This window comes from Pristiophorus japonicus, chromosome 1 (assembly GCF_044704955.1).
Source record: "Pristiophorus japonicus isolate sPriJap1 chromosome 1, sPriJap1.hap1, whole genome shotgun sequence".
Taxonomy (NCBI): Eukaryota; Metazoa; Chordata; class Chondrichthyes; family Pristiophoridae; genus Pristiophorus; species Pristiophorus japonicus.
The window spans coordinates 15,319,014-15,335,904 of record NC_091977.1 but is presented as its reverse complement, the minus strand read 5'-3'; the positions used below and the strand labels follow the sequence as shown (position 1 = coordinate 15,335,904).

General features: G+C 42.2%; 1 protein-coding gene across 1 annotated transcript in view; it reads right to left on the bottom strand.

The window, feature by feature from the left end:
* The window catches only part of fam193a (family with sequence similarity 193 member A), a 292,373-nt gene that overhangs the window by 138,443 nt on the left and 137,039 nt on the right, over positions 1-16,891 (bottom strand). The window contains exon 2 of the mRNA XM_070877089.1: positions 12,510-12,575. Coding sequence (XP_070733190.1) covers positions 12,510-12,575 — 66 coding nt within the window. The remainder of the gene's footprint in view (positions 1-12,509; positions 12,576-16,891) is intronic.

Sequence of the window (16,891 nt, the reverse complement as noted above, 5' to 3'; positions counted from 1 at the left end):
ATGGCGCCATTCCATTTTGAACTAATTTGAAGATTATGAATTTTGTACATTGGTTTTTGGATTTATAAAAAGTTGGCAGCTCATCAGACAATAAATTTCAGCTTTCCAATTAAAACTGTAATCACTAACAGTACATTTCAATTTTGGAACAAATACAACCATGAAGTTTTTACTGCCCTTACTTTCAAAAACACTTTTCACAGATGATGATAAATGTACAACCAATTAATCAGGATTTCTAAGTGCGCCTGTTAAAATAACCAATCTTATAATTTGTATCCAGGACTGAAGTAAATTATTTGCCCAAGTGTGTATGGACCAGAACATAAGATTACCTACAGCAAATATGGTCGTCTCATTCTGTGTACATAGTTCAATCTCCACATGCAAACCAATGCACAATCACCCAACAGGGAGAAACAGCTAGGGACCAACATTCTCTCTAAGCTGCTTGGCTGCCCGCCAGTCCCACGCAGCCCAGGATCGACTTTTCCGGTGTGAAATTTCGCACATGGGAGAAACTTTAAATGGGCCACGCCAAGTTATCAGGACCAGCACCCAAATTTAAAATTAGGGGGAACATTGCTAGGAAGACTGCTCCAGTAACTTTTGAGCCATAGATGCCTATTTTGGTCAGGTATTGTTCCAAGCCATACAGTCGTCATTCGACCAGAGACAGCAAGAGATTGTAAAAGTCAGTCATGTATTTATTAGAAAGCTCCAAGATGTACCAGTCTTCAAAGAATGGAGAAAACCAGTTCCCTCAGATGTAAACTCATTCTTTCTAAATCAACCATCACACACAACAAATTGAAAGGGACACTCTGAACCAAATACTCAGGCCATTTGGAGCACAGGTGAAACAAAGTATCTGTTGTCTTGAAACTGTTTCATGAAAACAAAGCTGAATGAAGGCAGGCAGTCTTCCAAGGAGATCCCTGGTAGGCAGCTTCAAGGGAAGACATTCACCAATCAGGCCACAAAATACAAGGTGACCACCTCAAATCTACAATAATTTTTAGATCACAAAGTTAAAAAGTTCAAATGGGTCCGACAGCTCAGAACTGAACACACTGGAGCAGAGGCTAGGGTTGGATCTGCTAGAAATGGCCCCAAGCTCAAACTCTCACCCTTAACCTCTCCGCCTCTCTACCTCTCTTTCCTCCTTTAAGACGCCCCTTAAAAACCTACCTTTTTGACCAAACTTTTGGTCATCTGCTGTAATTTCTACTTGTGTGGCTCGGTGTCTTATAACTCTCCTGTGAATCGCCTTGGACTTTACTACGTTAAAGGTGCTATATAAATACAAGTTGTGTTGAATGTTCAAAAATAAAGGAGGATTTGAGGGAGCAAGTAGGGAAAGATTATTTCCACTGTTCAATGAATTGTTATTCAGGGACATCATCTCAAGATTAGCATTAAGAAAGTCTAAATAGGGAAGGTAGAAAGAATTTATCTTCAGACATAGGCATACTAAGCTAAGTGGTCATCAAAGATAGGGTTCAGTAGGCTAGTGCTAAGAGTGCTGCACTAAATGTGCAGAGGTCCCAGGTTCAAATCCTACCATGGGAAGATGTGATAAATTAGGCAATTATGGAGCTAGCAACAGAGAAATAACAAACTTTCCAGGCCAAAAAACTCCAGAATCTTCACTACTGTCCTTCAGGGAAGGGAGCCTGCCATCCTTTCTAATCTATTAAATATGGCTCTGGTCCCACGCTAACTCAGGATACTGGTTGGTCAGTGCTACCTTTTGCAAGCAGTCATTCCTTGCATTCAGTTCTCATTCTGCTTTGCAGAGCAGCCAAGGCCCGGACATTTTGTTGCATCAAAAAATCAAGAGGGTTACAAGAAGAATTATCATCCAATAAATCAGATAGTTCTGGTGAGCCCCATCATTGATACTGAAGTGGGAAATCATGCAATGTTGGACAATAAAAATGTCATGGGTGCCACCTCCTGGGATGGTGCAAGGGAGTACAGATTTTAATCGTGCATCGACCAAAGAACTGACCAGGCTGGGGCATTCTTGTCGGATATTGAATATGAAAATACTGAATATGAAAATTACATATCTTGATTGCCTTTAAGTAGAAAAACAATAAATAAGTACAAGTACGAGTTGCTGGTGTTGAGTAATGTGGTGCCAATCACTTTCAAACATCAAAGCAAGTAAAACCTGCAAGAATCTTCAATGAATGTAGTAAATTAAAAGGCAATTCGTTTTAGTGTGAAATGTCGTTAAGTAGACAAACTTATATCTGTATAAAGAGCAGCCGTGACTGCAGAACTCAGGAGATCTTAAATATAACAAACATGGAAGAGCACCTTTTACATGGCGGTGCGTTCTTAATGTGGCGGTGACCGAAGGCGGCTTTTACCTGTTGTAGGACAGCGTATTCACTTTTGAGTGGAAAATGAATGGAGGAGAAAGAAAAGGAGTGTATTTTTTTGGTGCTTGTATTACCGACAAGGTAGTGAAATTTCAGATATAAATTATTTCAGTGGCGATGGAAATAGTGTATTATTTTGCAGGCTGGCCAATTAAATGTAGCCAAGGAAAGTTCTTGTAAAAGAACCAAAACAAAAAAAAAAGTGAATTTTTTTTTTATATAAAGAGTTTCCGAGAGCCCTAATGAATAGCTTGTGTGTTCTGGGACTGGATTGCAGTTTGGCAGGTGTGATTGAAAATCTCAAAAGCCATGGCTCAGCCTCTCTCCCCAAGCACCCAACACAATGCAGATTTCAACAAAGCTCAATAATGCACATATGAAATTTTCATGCTGCGTCCACTTCAATCGTGAAAGAACAACTGTAGATTTTCTCGTTCTGATTTGGACAGTGTCGGGAGAAATCTTTTTAAGGAGTACAGCACCAGGGAGTTGCAGGTGTTTCCCTGGTGCTGATAGACATGCGAGGTGATAAATTGAGTAGCAGCACGCATGAAGCGTATTGCACAACATTAAAATGCACGTACACAACTTCCTACACCCAGTGTATTATTGCAGCCTAGTAACAATACTACCACATTTTGGGATGGGGAGGAAGGAAGAATACACCACTTAGTGGACTGATGACGGCCCAACTTCAAAGATGAAAGTACGGACCTGAACATCTGTCGAAAATTACTTAGTGCAAATTTTATTTTTTGCGTTTCTGCAAAATTAGTTTCAAAATAATGAACTGCTTTGAGGCACTAAAGTGCAAATATATTCAGCTTCAAGACTTGGCAGAAACATGATTGATTGGCGTTCGATTATCCAGAACAAAACTGTGGCCGCAGATGTTTGGACAACAAAAGTGGGGAGAAGCCATCCAAGTATGTACAATTTTCTTGTTCAGTCGGCCATTCATCCACGGTGTGCAGCCTGGCAAGTATAAACCAAACTGATCACATGTGCACCTCTCCCCAAGGTACACAGAAGGAAAATGCCAGATTGTCTCCAGTCCTCAGACAATAGATTTTGCTCTCCAGGTCTCTCGATTGTAGAGTGAGCTGGCTCGGATGAATGAGCAGCACAAAGGGAAAAGTTAGTGCCAATTTTTGTTTCTCTTCATTTGCTCCCCATTGTACAAACTGAAATGTATCTTTCTTTTCCAAGCAATAATTTACATTTATATTTCAACACTACACGTATTTAATAATTAGTTAGAACATGGGTGCAGTGCCAGAGCACTGGCAGACAGCTAACGTAATACCTATGTTGAAGAAGGGTTATATAACATGTCCAGGGAATTATAGACCAGTCAGCTTAAGATCGGTGGTGGGAAAAATAATGAAATCCCTACTAAAGGAGAAAAAAGAAGAATTAGAAACCAAAAATATAACAATGAATAGTCACCATGGATTTCAAAAGGGAAAGTCTTGCTTGACCAACCTCATTGAATTTTTTCATGAGGTAACAGAGAGTAGACAAGGGTAATAAGGTAGACGTAATTTATCTAGATTTTCAAAAGGCCTTCGATAAGGTACCTCATAATAGACTGGTGAACAAGGTCAGAGATGCTGGGACCACTGTTGTTCATAATTTATATTAATGATTTAGACTTTGGAATCAAAAACACAATTTCTAAATTTGCGGATGACACCAAATTGGTGGCGGGGGGGGAAGATAGTCAATACTGAGGAGGACTGCAATAAATTACAGGACGACATTAATAAAGTTGCAGAATGGGCATATAATTGACAAATGAAGTTCAACACATATAAATGTGAGGTATTACATTTTGGTAAGAAGAATAGGGAGGTCACTTATTACTTGGAGGGTCCGTGTCTAAGTGGGGTAGAGGAACAAAGGGATCTTGGACTACAAATACACAAATTACTAAAAGTTGCGACAGGTTAGCAAAGCCATTAAAAAAAAGCAGATCAAGCAATAGGGTTTATTTCTAGAGGGATTGAATTGAAAAGTAGGGAATTATGTGAAACCTGTATCGAACCTTGGTTAGACCACACTTCGAGTATTGCGTACAGTTCTGGTCGCCATATTATAAAAAGGTTATAGAGGCACTGGAGGGGGTGAAGAGAAGATTTACAAGGATATCAGAAATGTGAGGGTATACATATCAGGAAAGGGATGCACAGGCTGGGTCTCTTTTCTCTTGTAAAAAGGCTGAGGGGTGACCCAGAGGTTTTTAAAATAATGAAAGGTTTTGATAGAGTGGAGAGAGAGAATGTTTCCACTTATGGGAAGAGCATAACTAAAGGCCATCAATATAAGATAGTCACCAAGAAATCAAATAGGGTATTCATAAGAAACTTCTTTACCCAAAGAGTGGTGAGAATGTGGAACTCGCTACCACAGGGAGTGGTTGAAGCGAATAGTATTGATGCATTTAAGGGGAGGCTCGACAAACTTATGGGAGAGAAGGGAATAGAGGGTTATGCTGATGGATTTAGAGGAGGAAAGACGTGAGGAAGCTCAAGTGGAGCATAAACTGCGGCACACTTGGAACTCCTACACGGTAACGAGCCCAAGGTGGGCAGAGAAAACGTTTCAAGAACACCCTCAAAGCCTCCCTAATAAAGTGCAACATCCCCACCGACACCTGGGAGTCCCTGGCCAAAGACTCCCCAAGTGGAGGAAGTGCATCCGGGAGGGCGTTGAGCACCTCGAGTCTCATCGCCGTGAGCATGCAGAAATCAAGCGCAGGCAGCGGAATGAGCATGCGGCAAACCAGTCCCACCCACCCTTTCCTTCAACCACTGTCTGTCCCACCTGTGACAGACTGTAATTCCCGTATTGGACTGTTCAGTCACCCAAGAATTCACTTTGAGTGGAAGCAAGTCTTCCTCGATTTCGAGGGACTGCCTATGATGATGATGGACTGGTTGGGCTGAAAAGCCTGTTTCTGTGCCATATATCATATGTAATCCGATGTAAAATGTCCTACGGCACTCAGAATTTGGGAGGGGCAGGGGTGGTCTGAACAAATAGGAGGGAAACTAGAAAGTAACGGAAATCACGGTTGAAATGGTAGACTTTAAAAGAAAGACTTGGATTTATGTAGCATCTTTCAAAACCACAGAACATCCCAAAACGCTTTACAGCCAATGAAGTGCTTTCATGTTGTAACATAGGAAACGCAGCAGCCAATTTGCACACAGGAAGTTGCCACAAACTGGCAATGTGATAATGACCTGATAATCTGTGTTTTTTTTTAGAAGCGATGTTGGTTGAGAGATAAATATTGGCCAGGACACCAGAGTAACCCCCCCCATGAAATAGCATCATGAGATTTTTTACGTCTATTTGAGACACCAGATGGGCCTCGATTTAACGCCTCATCTGAAAGAGACTTTTGAAGATAGTGAGACGTGTAAAGTGGAGGGGTTTAGTGAGTCATTTCTCGAGTGTTGGGGCAACATGGCTGAGGCCCTGCCTCCACAGTGAAGTGGTGTGGAAGGAAAAGGAAGGGGAAAAGACAGTGGAACAGTGGAAAAGCAAAAGGCATGCATTTATATAGCGCCTTTCACGACCTAAGGACATCCAAAAGCGCTTGACAGCCAAGTAAGTACTGTTGAAGCGTAGTCACTATTGTAATGTGGGAAGCACTCTAGCCAATTTGCGCACAACAAGGTCCCACAAACAGCAATGAGTTCATGACCAGATAATCTGTTAGTGATGTTGGTTGAGGGTCAGATGTTAGCTCAGAACTCCCCTGCTCTTCAAAATAGTGCCATGGGATCTTTTATGCCGCTGAGAGAGCAGACAGGACTGTTAACATCGCATCAAAAGATGGCAGCTCCATTAGTATAGCACTCTCAATCCAGTCCTTTCTGAAATGAAACAGAATGGTGAGCTGCAGTAGTTAATGCTCCTACTATTAACATGAAGATCTGGTCGAGGTACTAGAAACTTTTATGATACTGTTACAGTCCATTTTAGAAAGGATTGACATGTTTGACCAGAGTCTGTTATAGACAAGGTTACTCAATTGTCAGCTGTGGCTCAGTCAGAAGGTTGTGGGTTCAAGTCCCACTCCAAGGACTTGAGCACATAAATCTAGGCTGACATTCCAGTGCAGTGCTGAGGGAGTGCCGCACTGTCGGAGGTGCTGCCTTGCAGATGAGATGTTAAACCGAGACCCCATGTGCTCCCTCAGATGGACGTAAAAGATCCCGTGGCACTATTTTGAAGAGGAGCAGGGGAGTTATCCCAGTGACCTGGCCAATATTTCTCCCTCAATCAACACAACAAAAACAGATTATCTGGTCATTATCACATTGCTGTTTGTGGCACTTGCTGTGTGCAAATTGACTGCCGTGTTTCCCACATTACAACAGTGACTACGCTCGAAAAGTACTTCATTGGCTATAAAGTGCTTTGAGATGTTTGGTGGTCATGAAAGGCGCTATCTAAATGCAAGTCTTTCATTCTCATCAAGAATTCTGCTCTTCATCACTGGGATTGAGTGCAGGAGTAAGCAGATACATTTTCTTCACATCAGGGAGATAACATTCCATCAATGGACTTTGCAAAATGCAATACAGATTGTAATGCCTGTAAGCTTGAATTGTTTGTAGCTCCACACATGTGGATGTGGACATATTGTGTACTGCAAGTGCAGAGTTAATAATAAACAGAAACAGGCAATTCCGGAGACTTCCGAGAGAGCTGCCTGCCATGTTAGGAAGCTGTGTGTGCTGTGTTCTGTGAAGATATCACATTTGGCGACGGAAGATGGGATTTTTCGGATGATTTAAAGCTTAATTTTTGTTGAAGGATTCAGCCAGCCGTCAGAGACACTTTGGAAGTTTGTGTCTTTGGAAAAAAGCTACAAAAAATCCGAGGGAAAATACAGCACATGGTGTGAACAGCTAGAGATTAAAATGGCAGATGTATTGGGATATTTGGGTGAATATAGACACGACCAGGAACATTTTAAAGCGTATGTGGATCGACTAGAAATGTATTTCACTGCAAATAACAATCGAAAGTTCTAGACAATGCAGTCCAGAACTGGGCTGTGTTGGAACGTAAGAAAGCGATCTTCTTATCGGAGGCAGTTCCGACATTATACAAAACCGTTGTAAATCTGCTTGTGCCTGACACAATGCTTAGAAGCAAGCTGGAGCAGCACTATAACCCCAAACCATTAGAAATTGCTGAAAGCTATCGTTTCGGGATTCGGAATCAAAAGATTGATGAAAGTACCAGTGATTACATCGTTGCATTAAAAAAAGCTATCGATGCACTGTAATTTTGGAAACTTTCAAAACCGAGTATTACGGGATCGTTTTGTTTGTGGGGTGAAAAATTATGCGATCAGAAGGCAGTTATTGACGACGGATGACTTGACTTTTGAGATTGCTTGTCAGACAGCGAGGTCGATGGGCATGGCCGAAAAATATTCCTGAGAATTAAATAATAATTACGGTCGTCAGTCAACCGAGGTAAATCATCTGCAGGTTCAAGGTAAAAGACAGGCATGGCCAAAAGTCTCAGAAACTGGAAATTCTACCAGAGCGTCGAAGTCGTGCTATAGGTGCCTGGGACAACACATTGCTCAAAGTTGTCCATACGTGAAGGCAGAGTGTTTCTTTTGCAGGAAGACTGGACATCTTGCGAAGGCATGCCGACTGAAGGGTAAACCAGTTTTTAAAGCTATGAGTCTAGCGTTCAAAGCTATGAGTAGAAATCCAAAGAGACTACACAGCATGGAAGAACAACAACAGGCGAGGAGATGTTAGAATTACACGTCATCAGGAGCACGAGGTTAACGGACAGCGATTTGGAAAGCATCAAAATCCACATAGATTCAAGATACCAATGGAAATTGACACGGGTGCATCCGTGAGTGTAGTACCGGAGTCACTATATCGCAACAAATTGCGTGATTTTCAACTGGAGAAATCCAAGATAGAGCTGCGACGCTACTCAGGAGAGAAAATTCCTGTGGTAAGTCGTATCACCGTACCGGTGAAATATAAAGATCAATTTCAGAACTTGCCTCTAATAGTAGTGAAAGGAGACAAGCCGGCCTTACTAGGAAGAAATTGGTTGAGCTCACTGAAGCTGGATTGGAGTAAGATTTTGTGTGGAAGCGAGATTTTCATCAACAGATGAGGTTATCAAGAAGTATCCGAAGGTGTTCTGTGAAATGGGCAGTCCGATCCAAGGCTTCAAAGCGAGTGTCAGGGTACAGAAGGACGCTAGATCGGTTTACTCCAAGCCACGTTCCGTACCATATGCACTCAAGGAGAAAGTTGAGCAAGAACTCAAAAGACTGGAGACTGAGAACATTATTTGTAAGATAGATCAATGTAATTGGTCCACACCCATTTTGTTGTAACCCAAGTCCGATGGTAAGGTAAGATTGTGTGGTGATTATAAAGTAACCGTAAACCAGATTCTAGAGGTTAATACCCCCAATACATTGCCGAATATTGAAGATTTGTTCACAACACTGACAGGTGGTGGTCAGATCTTCTCAAAACTGGATCTTACGAATGCCTATTTACAGCTTGAACTAGATGAGGAGTCCAAATCATGTTTGACTATAAATACTCATCTATATCAATTTAATAGGCTACCGTTTGGAGTGTCTTCCGCCCCTGCCATAGTCCAAGGGGTGATGAACCAGATTTTGCAAAGTATTGAAGGGGTAGTATGTTATTTGGATGACATACTAATTTCAGCACCAAATAGGCAAATTCATAATAACATATTGAATGAAGTCCTCAAACAGCTAGAGAAGCACAGAGTACTAGTGTCTGCTCATAAGTGTGAGTTATTTAAAAACTCAGTGGAGTACTTAGGGTACAGAGTAGACAAAGATACACATCCATTCTTCATTCGTAGGAATGAATTATCAGTAGATAAAGATTGTATCATGTGGGATGCAAGAGTGGTTATACCAAATAAATTCAGGTCCAAATTATTAGGAGACCTCCATGACCAGTACCTGGGAATGTTCTTGACCAAGAGTTTTGCATGCAGTTAATTATGGTGGCCAGGCCTTGATAAAGATATAGAGTACATCGTGAGTCAGTGTAAGACATATCAATCGGTAAGCAAGCAACCACCACCATTACAGCCATGGAAATGGCCTCCCAAGGTGTTGCAAAGGCTACATATTGATTTTGCTCAGTTAGAAGGACAACAATTGTTCATTGTGATTGATAGCCATCCAAAGTGGGTTGAGGTGTTTCCAATGTGGAAAATAACAACAAGTAAAACATTGGACATTTTACGAAAATGATTTTCTGCATTTAGCCTCCCTGAAGAAATTGTTTCGGATAATGGACCACAATTTCGTTCAGAAGAATTTGCACAATTCACAAGCAAAAATGGTGTGAAACATAGCAAGGTTCCACCACACCATCCTGCTTCGAATGGTGCAGCAGAGCGCACTGCACAAATTGTAAAACGTGCTGTCATAAAACAAATGTTAGATCCAAATCCAAGGAAACAACAGTCGTCATTGGATCACAAATTGGCTAATTTTTTGATTACATATCGAAATACTCCTCATACAACTACTGGTAGAACACCAGCAGAGTTGTTTCTCAAACGACAGCCACGAACCAGATTCTTGTTGTTAACGCCAAATTTTGCAGTCCGTAGAAGAGACACAATTAAGACAGAAAGAGAATCATGATAAAGGTAGAGTGTGAAATTAAACCAGAAGGTGAGAGTGAAGAACCATCACCATAAATGGTTAAAGTGGTGACCAGGATGAGTGGTGAAGATATGTGATCCTCGAATATATTTGGTAAAGATGTTTGATAATGGACAGGTTAGGTTTGTTCATATTGATCATCTTTTACCTACAGACATGGAAGGAGTTGAAGGTGGAAATGATTCAATTATTTCTGACTCATCAGATAGTTTTGATACACCAGTAGCAAATCCTAAATCCAATGTACTGGAAACAAATCCAGGAGAGAATCAGAATGAAAGTCCGAGTCCGAGTCAGGAAAACAAAGAGCCTGAAGTTAGAGTGAGTTCAAATGAAAATCAAGGAAATTCTGTGGGGGAAAACGTTCCTCAGGATGAGCCTCGAATGAGTGTGAAATCGACACCATGTTTGGAAGGTTCTGTTCGAGAGCGAAGGTCTCCTCTTCGAAACAGAAAACAAGTGGTAAAGTTAAATTTGTAAATATGGAAAAAAAAGTTATATCCTGTGTTATGTATAAACATGAAAGTTATGTATGATGCTGTTATGATGGCTTCTTCATTAAGGAGGGAGAAGTGTAATGTCTGTAAGTTTGAATTGTTTGTAGCTCCACGCTGTGGATGTGGACGTATTGTGTACTGCAAGTGCAGGGTTAATAATAAACAAAACCAGGCAATTCCAGAGACTTCCGAGAGAGCTGCCTGCCATGTTAGGAAGTTGTGTGTGCTGTGTTCTGTGAAGATATCACACAGATGTGTTTATATTTGTTCTCAAAATTTGAGTAAAATAGACATGGCCACATTTACAGTCCATCTCTAATTTCTCCGAGAAGCTCACAGTGGAAGTATAGCTGAGATTTCTCCTACTCTCCTACTCGTTTTTCCAAGCAACCTTTGCCATGGTTTCATCCCCAGGTGAAGGAGATTAGATCAAACAACCAAGGAGCTACGTGTTTCGTGGGGACATCTACAACCCTGGAGTGAATACAGTGAAGTTGAAATAAATTGCTCGTGTTCTGCAGGAAGCTGGAAATACAGTAAACATGTATTAATAATCTAAGGGAACTTTGAAGCACGATCAAAATAGTGTACAAACTTGGTGGCAATCTGACAATACTCAAAGTTATTTAGGAAGGTGACGAATGTTTAGAGCTGGATGAGGCAACAATCTGCTCTGCTCCTGTTGGCTCAGAGCTGGTAAAGAAGGAAACAAAATGCGATCCAGGAACACAGATGTAGATAGCAGAATCGCCAAGAATAAAAACAGAATGTGACAGGCCATAATCCAGAGGACCATGGCCCTGATGGAAAATTGTAGGATTACAAAATACTGCTGGTAACATGACAACTTCATGGATCTCCTGGAAACTGAATTCTTGCAGAGCTGGAACTAGTGATCGTCTGGGACATCGTAGGCACAGTAGTGTGGTGGTCCTGGTAGCGATAGTCTGGGACAACGTAGGCACAGTAGTGTGATGGTCCATCCTGGTAGCGATAGTCTGGGACATCGTAGACAGTAGTGTGATGGTCCATCCTGGTAGCGATAGTCTGGGACATCGTAGGCATAGTAGTGTTGTGGTCCTGGTAGCGATAGTCTGGGATAACGTAGACACAGTAGTGTGATGGTCCATCCTGGTAGCGATAGTCTGGGACATCGTAGACAGTAGTGTGATGGTCCATCCTGGTAGCGATAGTCTGGGACATCGTAGGCACAGTAGTGTGATGGTCCATCCTGGTAGCGATAGTCTGGGACATCGTAGACACAGTAGTGTGATGGTCCATCCTGGTAGCGATAGTTTGGGACATCGTAGACACAGTAGTGTGATGGTCCATCCTGGTAGCGATAGTCTGGGACATCGTAGACACAGTAGTGTGATGGTCCATCCTGGTAGCGATAGTCTGGGACATCGTAGACAGTAGTGTGATGGTCCATCCTGGTAGCGATAGTCTGGGACATCGTAGGCACAGTAGTGTGATGGTCCGTCCTGGTAGCGATAGTCTGGGACATCATAGACAGTAGTGTGGTGGTCCTGACAGCAATAGTCTGGGACAACGTAGACACAGTGGTCCTGGTAGCAATAGTCTGGGACATAGTAGGCACAGTAGTGTGGTGGTCCTGATATTGGACTAGCAACCCAAAGTTCATCAGTTGAAATCCTCTAGCCATGCACGATGTGGTTGACTTACCATATGCCACTCAGTTGCACAAATAATCCCTATGTTTTAAACGCCCACCATCTACTCGGGACCACGAAGTGTGAACAATAAAAATGGCCCTGCCACTCAGAATTAAAAAAAAAAATCAAATCTCGCTGAAGCCCATCATATCCATAAACTGTTAAACCAATTTGCAAAAACCTGAAAGATAAAATGTACAGCTCGGCCTACCTGAGAGACCCCTGTGAACTCTGACCCCATAGACCCATCTGACAGCTGTGTGCCATTTATGGAAACCTGCAAAACACAAAATATTGACACACATGAACAAAACAAAGCATTAGAAAGCTAACCAGGTTAGTCACTAGAGAATCACATGCAGCATAGTAAATTTGCTCTCAGGCAATTTTGTCAGCATTAAATTTCTGAGCAATCCCAACAAATCCCACTGCTCCACTCTTCTCCCCATAGCCCTGTATTTTCCTCTTCAAATATTTATCCAATTTTCCCAAGGGTCTCTGCCGCAACCATTCCCTATGTAAAGAAATTTCTCCTAACCTCTATTCTTATTGGTACACTGTGCAACCATCAGCAAATATCTCCACTTCTGACCTTATGATGGAAGGAAGGTCCTAATTTTAAAAAGCTGTATTAAATCTCTTCTCATCCTTCTCTGGTCCAGTAGAAATCCCAGTATCTCAAGTCTCTTCTCATTGCTATAGTTTATCCCCGGCATCATCCTGACTCATCGGCAATTTTCTCAACCTCAACACACCTCTCTAGCTCGAACACTACCGAAGAATGTACTCAAGTCTTCTCAGACGCCAGCCCTCCGCCACAATCATAGTGGAAACGTCTGAACCTCAAGCCTTTCCGTCTGATATAAAAGATCGCCTAATACCTTTTCCACTAAACACCAGGAAGTTCTTGGTGGTGTTCTGGTCAACATTCCTCCCTTAAATCAATATATTGCTGGTGCAAAACACCTGCCATGTTTGCCAAACAACAAGGGTCACTCGACTTCAACGTAATTCACTTTAGGTGATAATGCTTCGAGACACGAGAAGGAGCGAGGGAGAGAGGGAGGGAGGCGATACAGACGCTATACCTGTACAAACGCAAATGGGGGAAACAAATCAAATGCAGTTGTGCTTCCTGGCTCGGCAGCCTTAGTCCAGCAAATATCTACCCTGAAGGATAGTCCCCCCCCCCCAAATCATAGAATCAGAAGTTTACAGCACGGAAGGAGGCCATTTCGGCAGGTTAACCCTGCAGGTTACAGCACTTTAGGTGCACATCCAAGTAGTTTTTAAAATGTGATGAGGGTTTCTGCCTCTACCAACCTTTCAAACAGTGAGTTCCAGACCCCCACAACCCTCTGCGTGATGAAACTTCCCCTCAAATCCCCTCTAAACCTTTTAACAATTACTTTAAATTTATGCTCCCAGGTTGTTGGCCACTGCGCTAAGGAAAATAGGCCCTTTCTAGCCACCACATCTAGGCCCCTCAATTTTATACACCTCAATGAGGTCTCCCCTCAGTCTCCTCTGTTGCAATGAAAACAAACCCAGCTTATCCAATGTGCCCTCATAGCTTAAGATTCTCCACTCCCGGCAACATCCTCGTAGATCTTCTCTGTACCCTCTCCAGTGCAATTACGTCCTTCCTGTAATGCAGTGACCAAAACTGCATGCAGTACTCCAGCTGTGGCCTAACTAGTGTTTTATACAGTTCAAGCATAATCCCCTCCCGCTCTTGTATTCTATGCCTCGGCTAATAAAGCAAGCATTCTGGTATGCCTTCTTAATCACCTTATCTCCCTGGCCTGCTACTTTCAGAGATCTGTGGACATGCACCCTAAGGTCCCTTTGTTCCTCTACACTCCTCAGTATCCTACCATTTAATGTGTATTCCCTTTCCTTGTTAGCCCTCCCGAAATGCATTACCTCACACTTCTCTGGATTAATTTCCATTTGCCACTGTTCTGCCCACCTGACCAGTTGATTGATATCTTCCTGCAGTCCACAGCTTTCTTCTTCATTATCAACCACACAGCCGATTTTAGTATCATCTGCAAATTTCTTATTCATACCCACAATATTCAAGTCTAGATCACTGATGTATATCACTAAAAGCAAGGGACCTAGTACTGAGCCCTGCGAAACCACACTGGAAACATCCTTCCAGTCGCAAAAACGCCTTTCCCCTCTTCTTCCCCTGTTTAAGAATGTGCTCTTTTCGAACATTCGCCAGTTGTGACGAAGGGTCATCGACCCAAGACGTTACTGCTGCTTCCTCTCCACAGATGCTGCCTGACCTGCTGAGATGTCCTGCATTTTCTGTTTTTATTCCAGATTCCAGCATCCACAGTATTTTGCTTTTGCATCAATCATTGCTCTTTGCCTCCTGCCTCTGAGCCAATTTTGGATCCAACTTGCCACTTTGCCCTGGATTTTTACTTTTGCGACCAGTCTGCCATGTGGGATCTTAACAAAAGCTTTGCTAAAATCCATATACACTACATCATACGCACTGCCCTCATCGACCCTCCTGGTTAGCTCCTCGAAAAATTCAATCAAATTTTTTGAAACAACCACCCTTCACAAGTCCGTGCTGACTGTCCTTGATTAATCCGTGTCATTTTAAGTGAAGGTTTATCCTGTCCTTCAGGATTTTTTCCAATAATTTTCCCACCACCGAGGTTAGTCTGACTAGCCTGTAATTACTCGGTCTATCTCTTTCTCCCTTCTTAAACAAAGGTACCACATTCGCAGTCTTCCAGGCCTCTGGCACCACACCTGAAGCCAGAGAGGATTGGAAAATGATCGTCAAAGCCTCCATTATTTCCGCTGTTGAAAATTTCAAAACGGAGATCTTTAGATTTTTGTTAGATAAAGGATATGTAACCAAGGCGGATAAATTAAATTGAGATACAGATCAGCCATGACCAAATTGAATGGCAAAATAGGCTCCGGGGACAGAACAGCCTAGTCCTGGTCCTTTGGACTATGCAGCCCTCAAAGGCCCCAGTTTTGACTGGAGCAGAGTTTGCTGATCGTGGTTGGATGGCAGTTGGGATTGTAACTTGTTGCCTAAGCACCCTGGTTTGGCTGGAGTTGGGATGGGCGAGCGGGTGGCTTTTCAGCAACCTCTTGAAAATAAGAAAGGCAAAAAGACATTTGCATCATCTAAACCTAGGGTTCCGAAAGTAACTGCAGCAGGTAAATCAGTGAAGAAAACTTGGTAAAAACATCAATGTAAATCAATGCTGTGGCATTATGCTACATAAAGTGCCTCCACCATAATTCACTCAGCTTTATCTGCACTGTGGCTCTGTAGTGATTTGTGATATACACATTGTTAACCACAAAGATAAAAGCTGTGCCAATAAGATATACAATGGAAACCAGTGCCGTAGTAAACAGTACTGTGGCTGCAGCCACTGAACAAATAGTACAATCGCCTACTGGTGCTATTCTTACCAACACACCTTCAAACACAAATGTTGACCTGCCAGAGATAATCCAACTGTAACAAATAACTAAATCTTTTCTGTAAAATGTTTTCGTTGTCGGAAATATAAACTGGAAACCCAGAGACAAGTGATGTCACAAAAAAAATCTACAAAGAATTGCTTAGTATATAAAGCGCAGGCAAGAAAGGCCGTTCAACCCATCAAAGCTCAACCTGCTGCTATATTAACTAGCAGTGTCAGCCGTGGCTTAGTGGGTAGCACCCTCGCCTCCGAGTCAGAAGGTTGTGGGTTCAAGTCCCACTCCAGAATATTGAGCACAACATCTAGGCTGACACTCCTGGTGCAGTACTGAGGGAGTGCTGCATAGTTAGAGATGTTGTCTTTCGGATGAGATGTTAAACTGAGGCTCCGTCTGCTCTCTTGGGTAGACGTAAAATATACCATGGGAATAATTCGAAGAGGAGGAGATTTTCCTGGTGCCCTGACCAATATTTATCCCTCAGTAAAAACTGATTATCCGCTCATTATCACATTGCTGGTTGTGGTACCTTGCTGTGCCTAAATTGGCTGCCGTGTTTCCTACATTACAACGGTGATTACACTTCAAAAAGTATTTCATTGGCTGTAAAGTGCGTTGGGACGTCCAGTGGTCATGAAAAGCACTATATAAATAAGTCTAATTTTTCTTTAATACTCCCAACCATGGCATCTGTTGTACTTTGAATAACTTCTGTCTTTTTAACCAAGGATTTTTCTTTATGGATTATTGCAAATATGGATCACTCTGATTGAAGTCATTTTTTGTAATACCCATTCTAAATTTACCTTTCACCAATTCCCATTTCTGTCCTTACTTTGAAGTAATGTCTGGGTTCACTTTATCTGTACCATTTAATATTTTTCATGACAAAGTGCCCCTTCATTTTTGATAGTAATGTTCCAGCTTCTTCGATCTGCCCGAAAAGTTCATCCTCTTTACTGTAGAACAGCTGAATCTTTTAATCATAGAAATTTACAGCACAGGAGACGACCATTTTGGCCCATCGTGTACGTGCTGGCCAACAAAAAGCTACCCAGCCTAATCCCACTTTCCAGCTCTTGGTTCATAGCCTTGTAGGTTACGACACTTCAAGTGCAC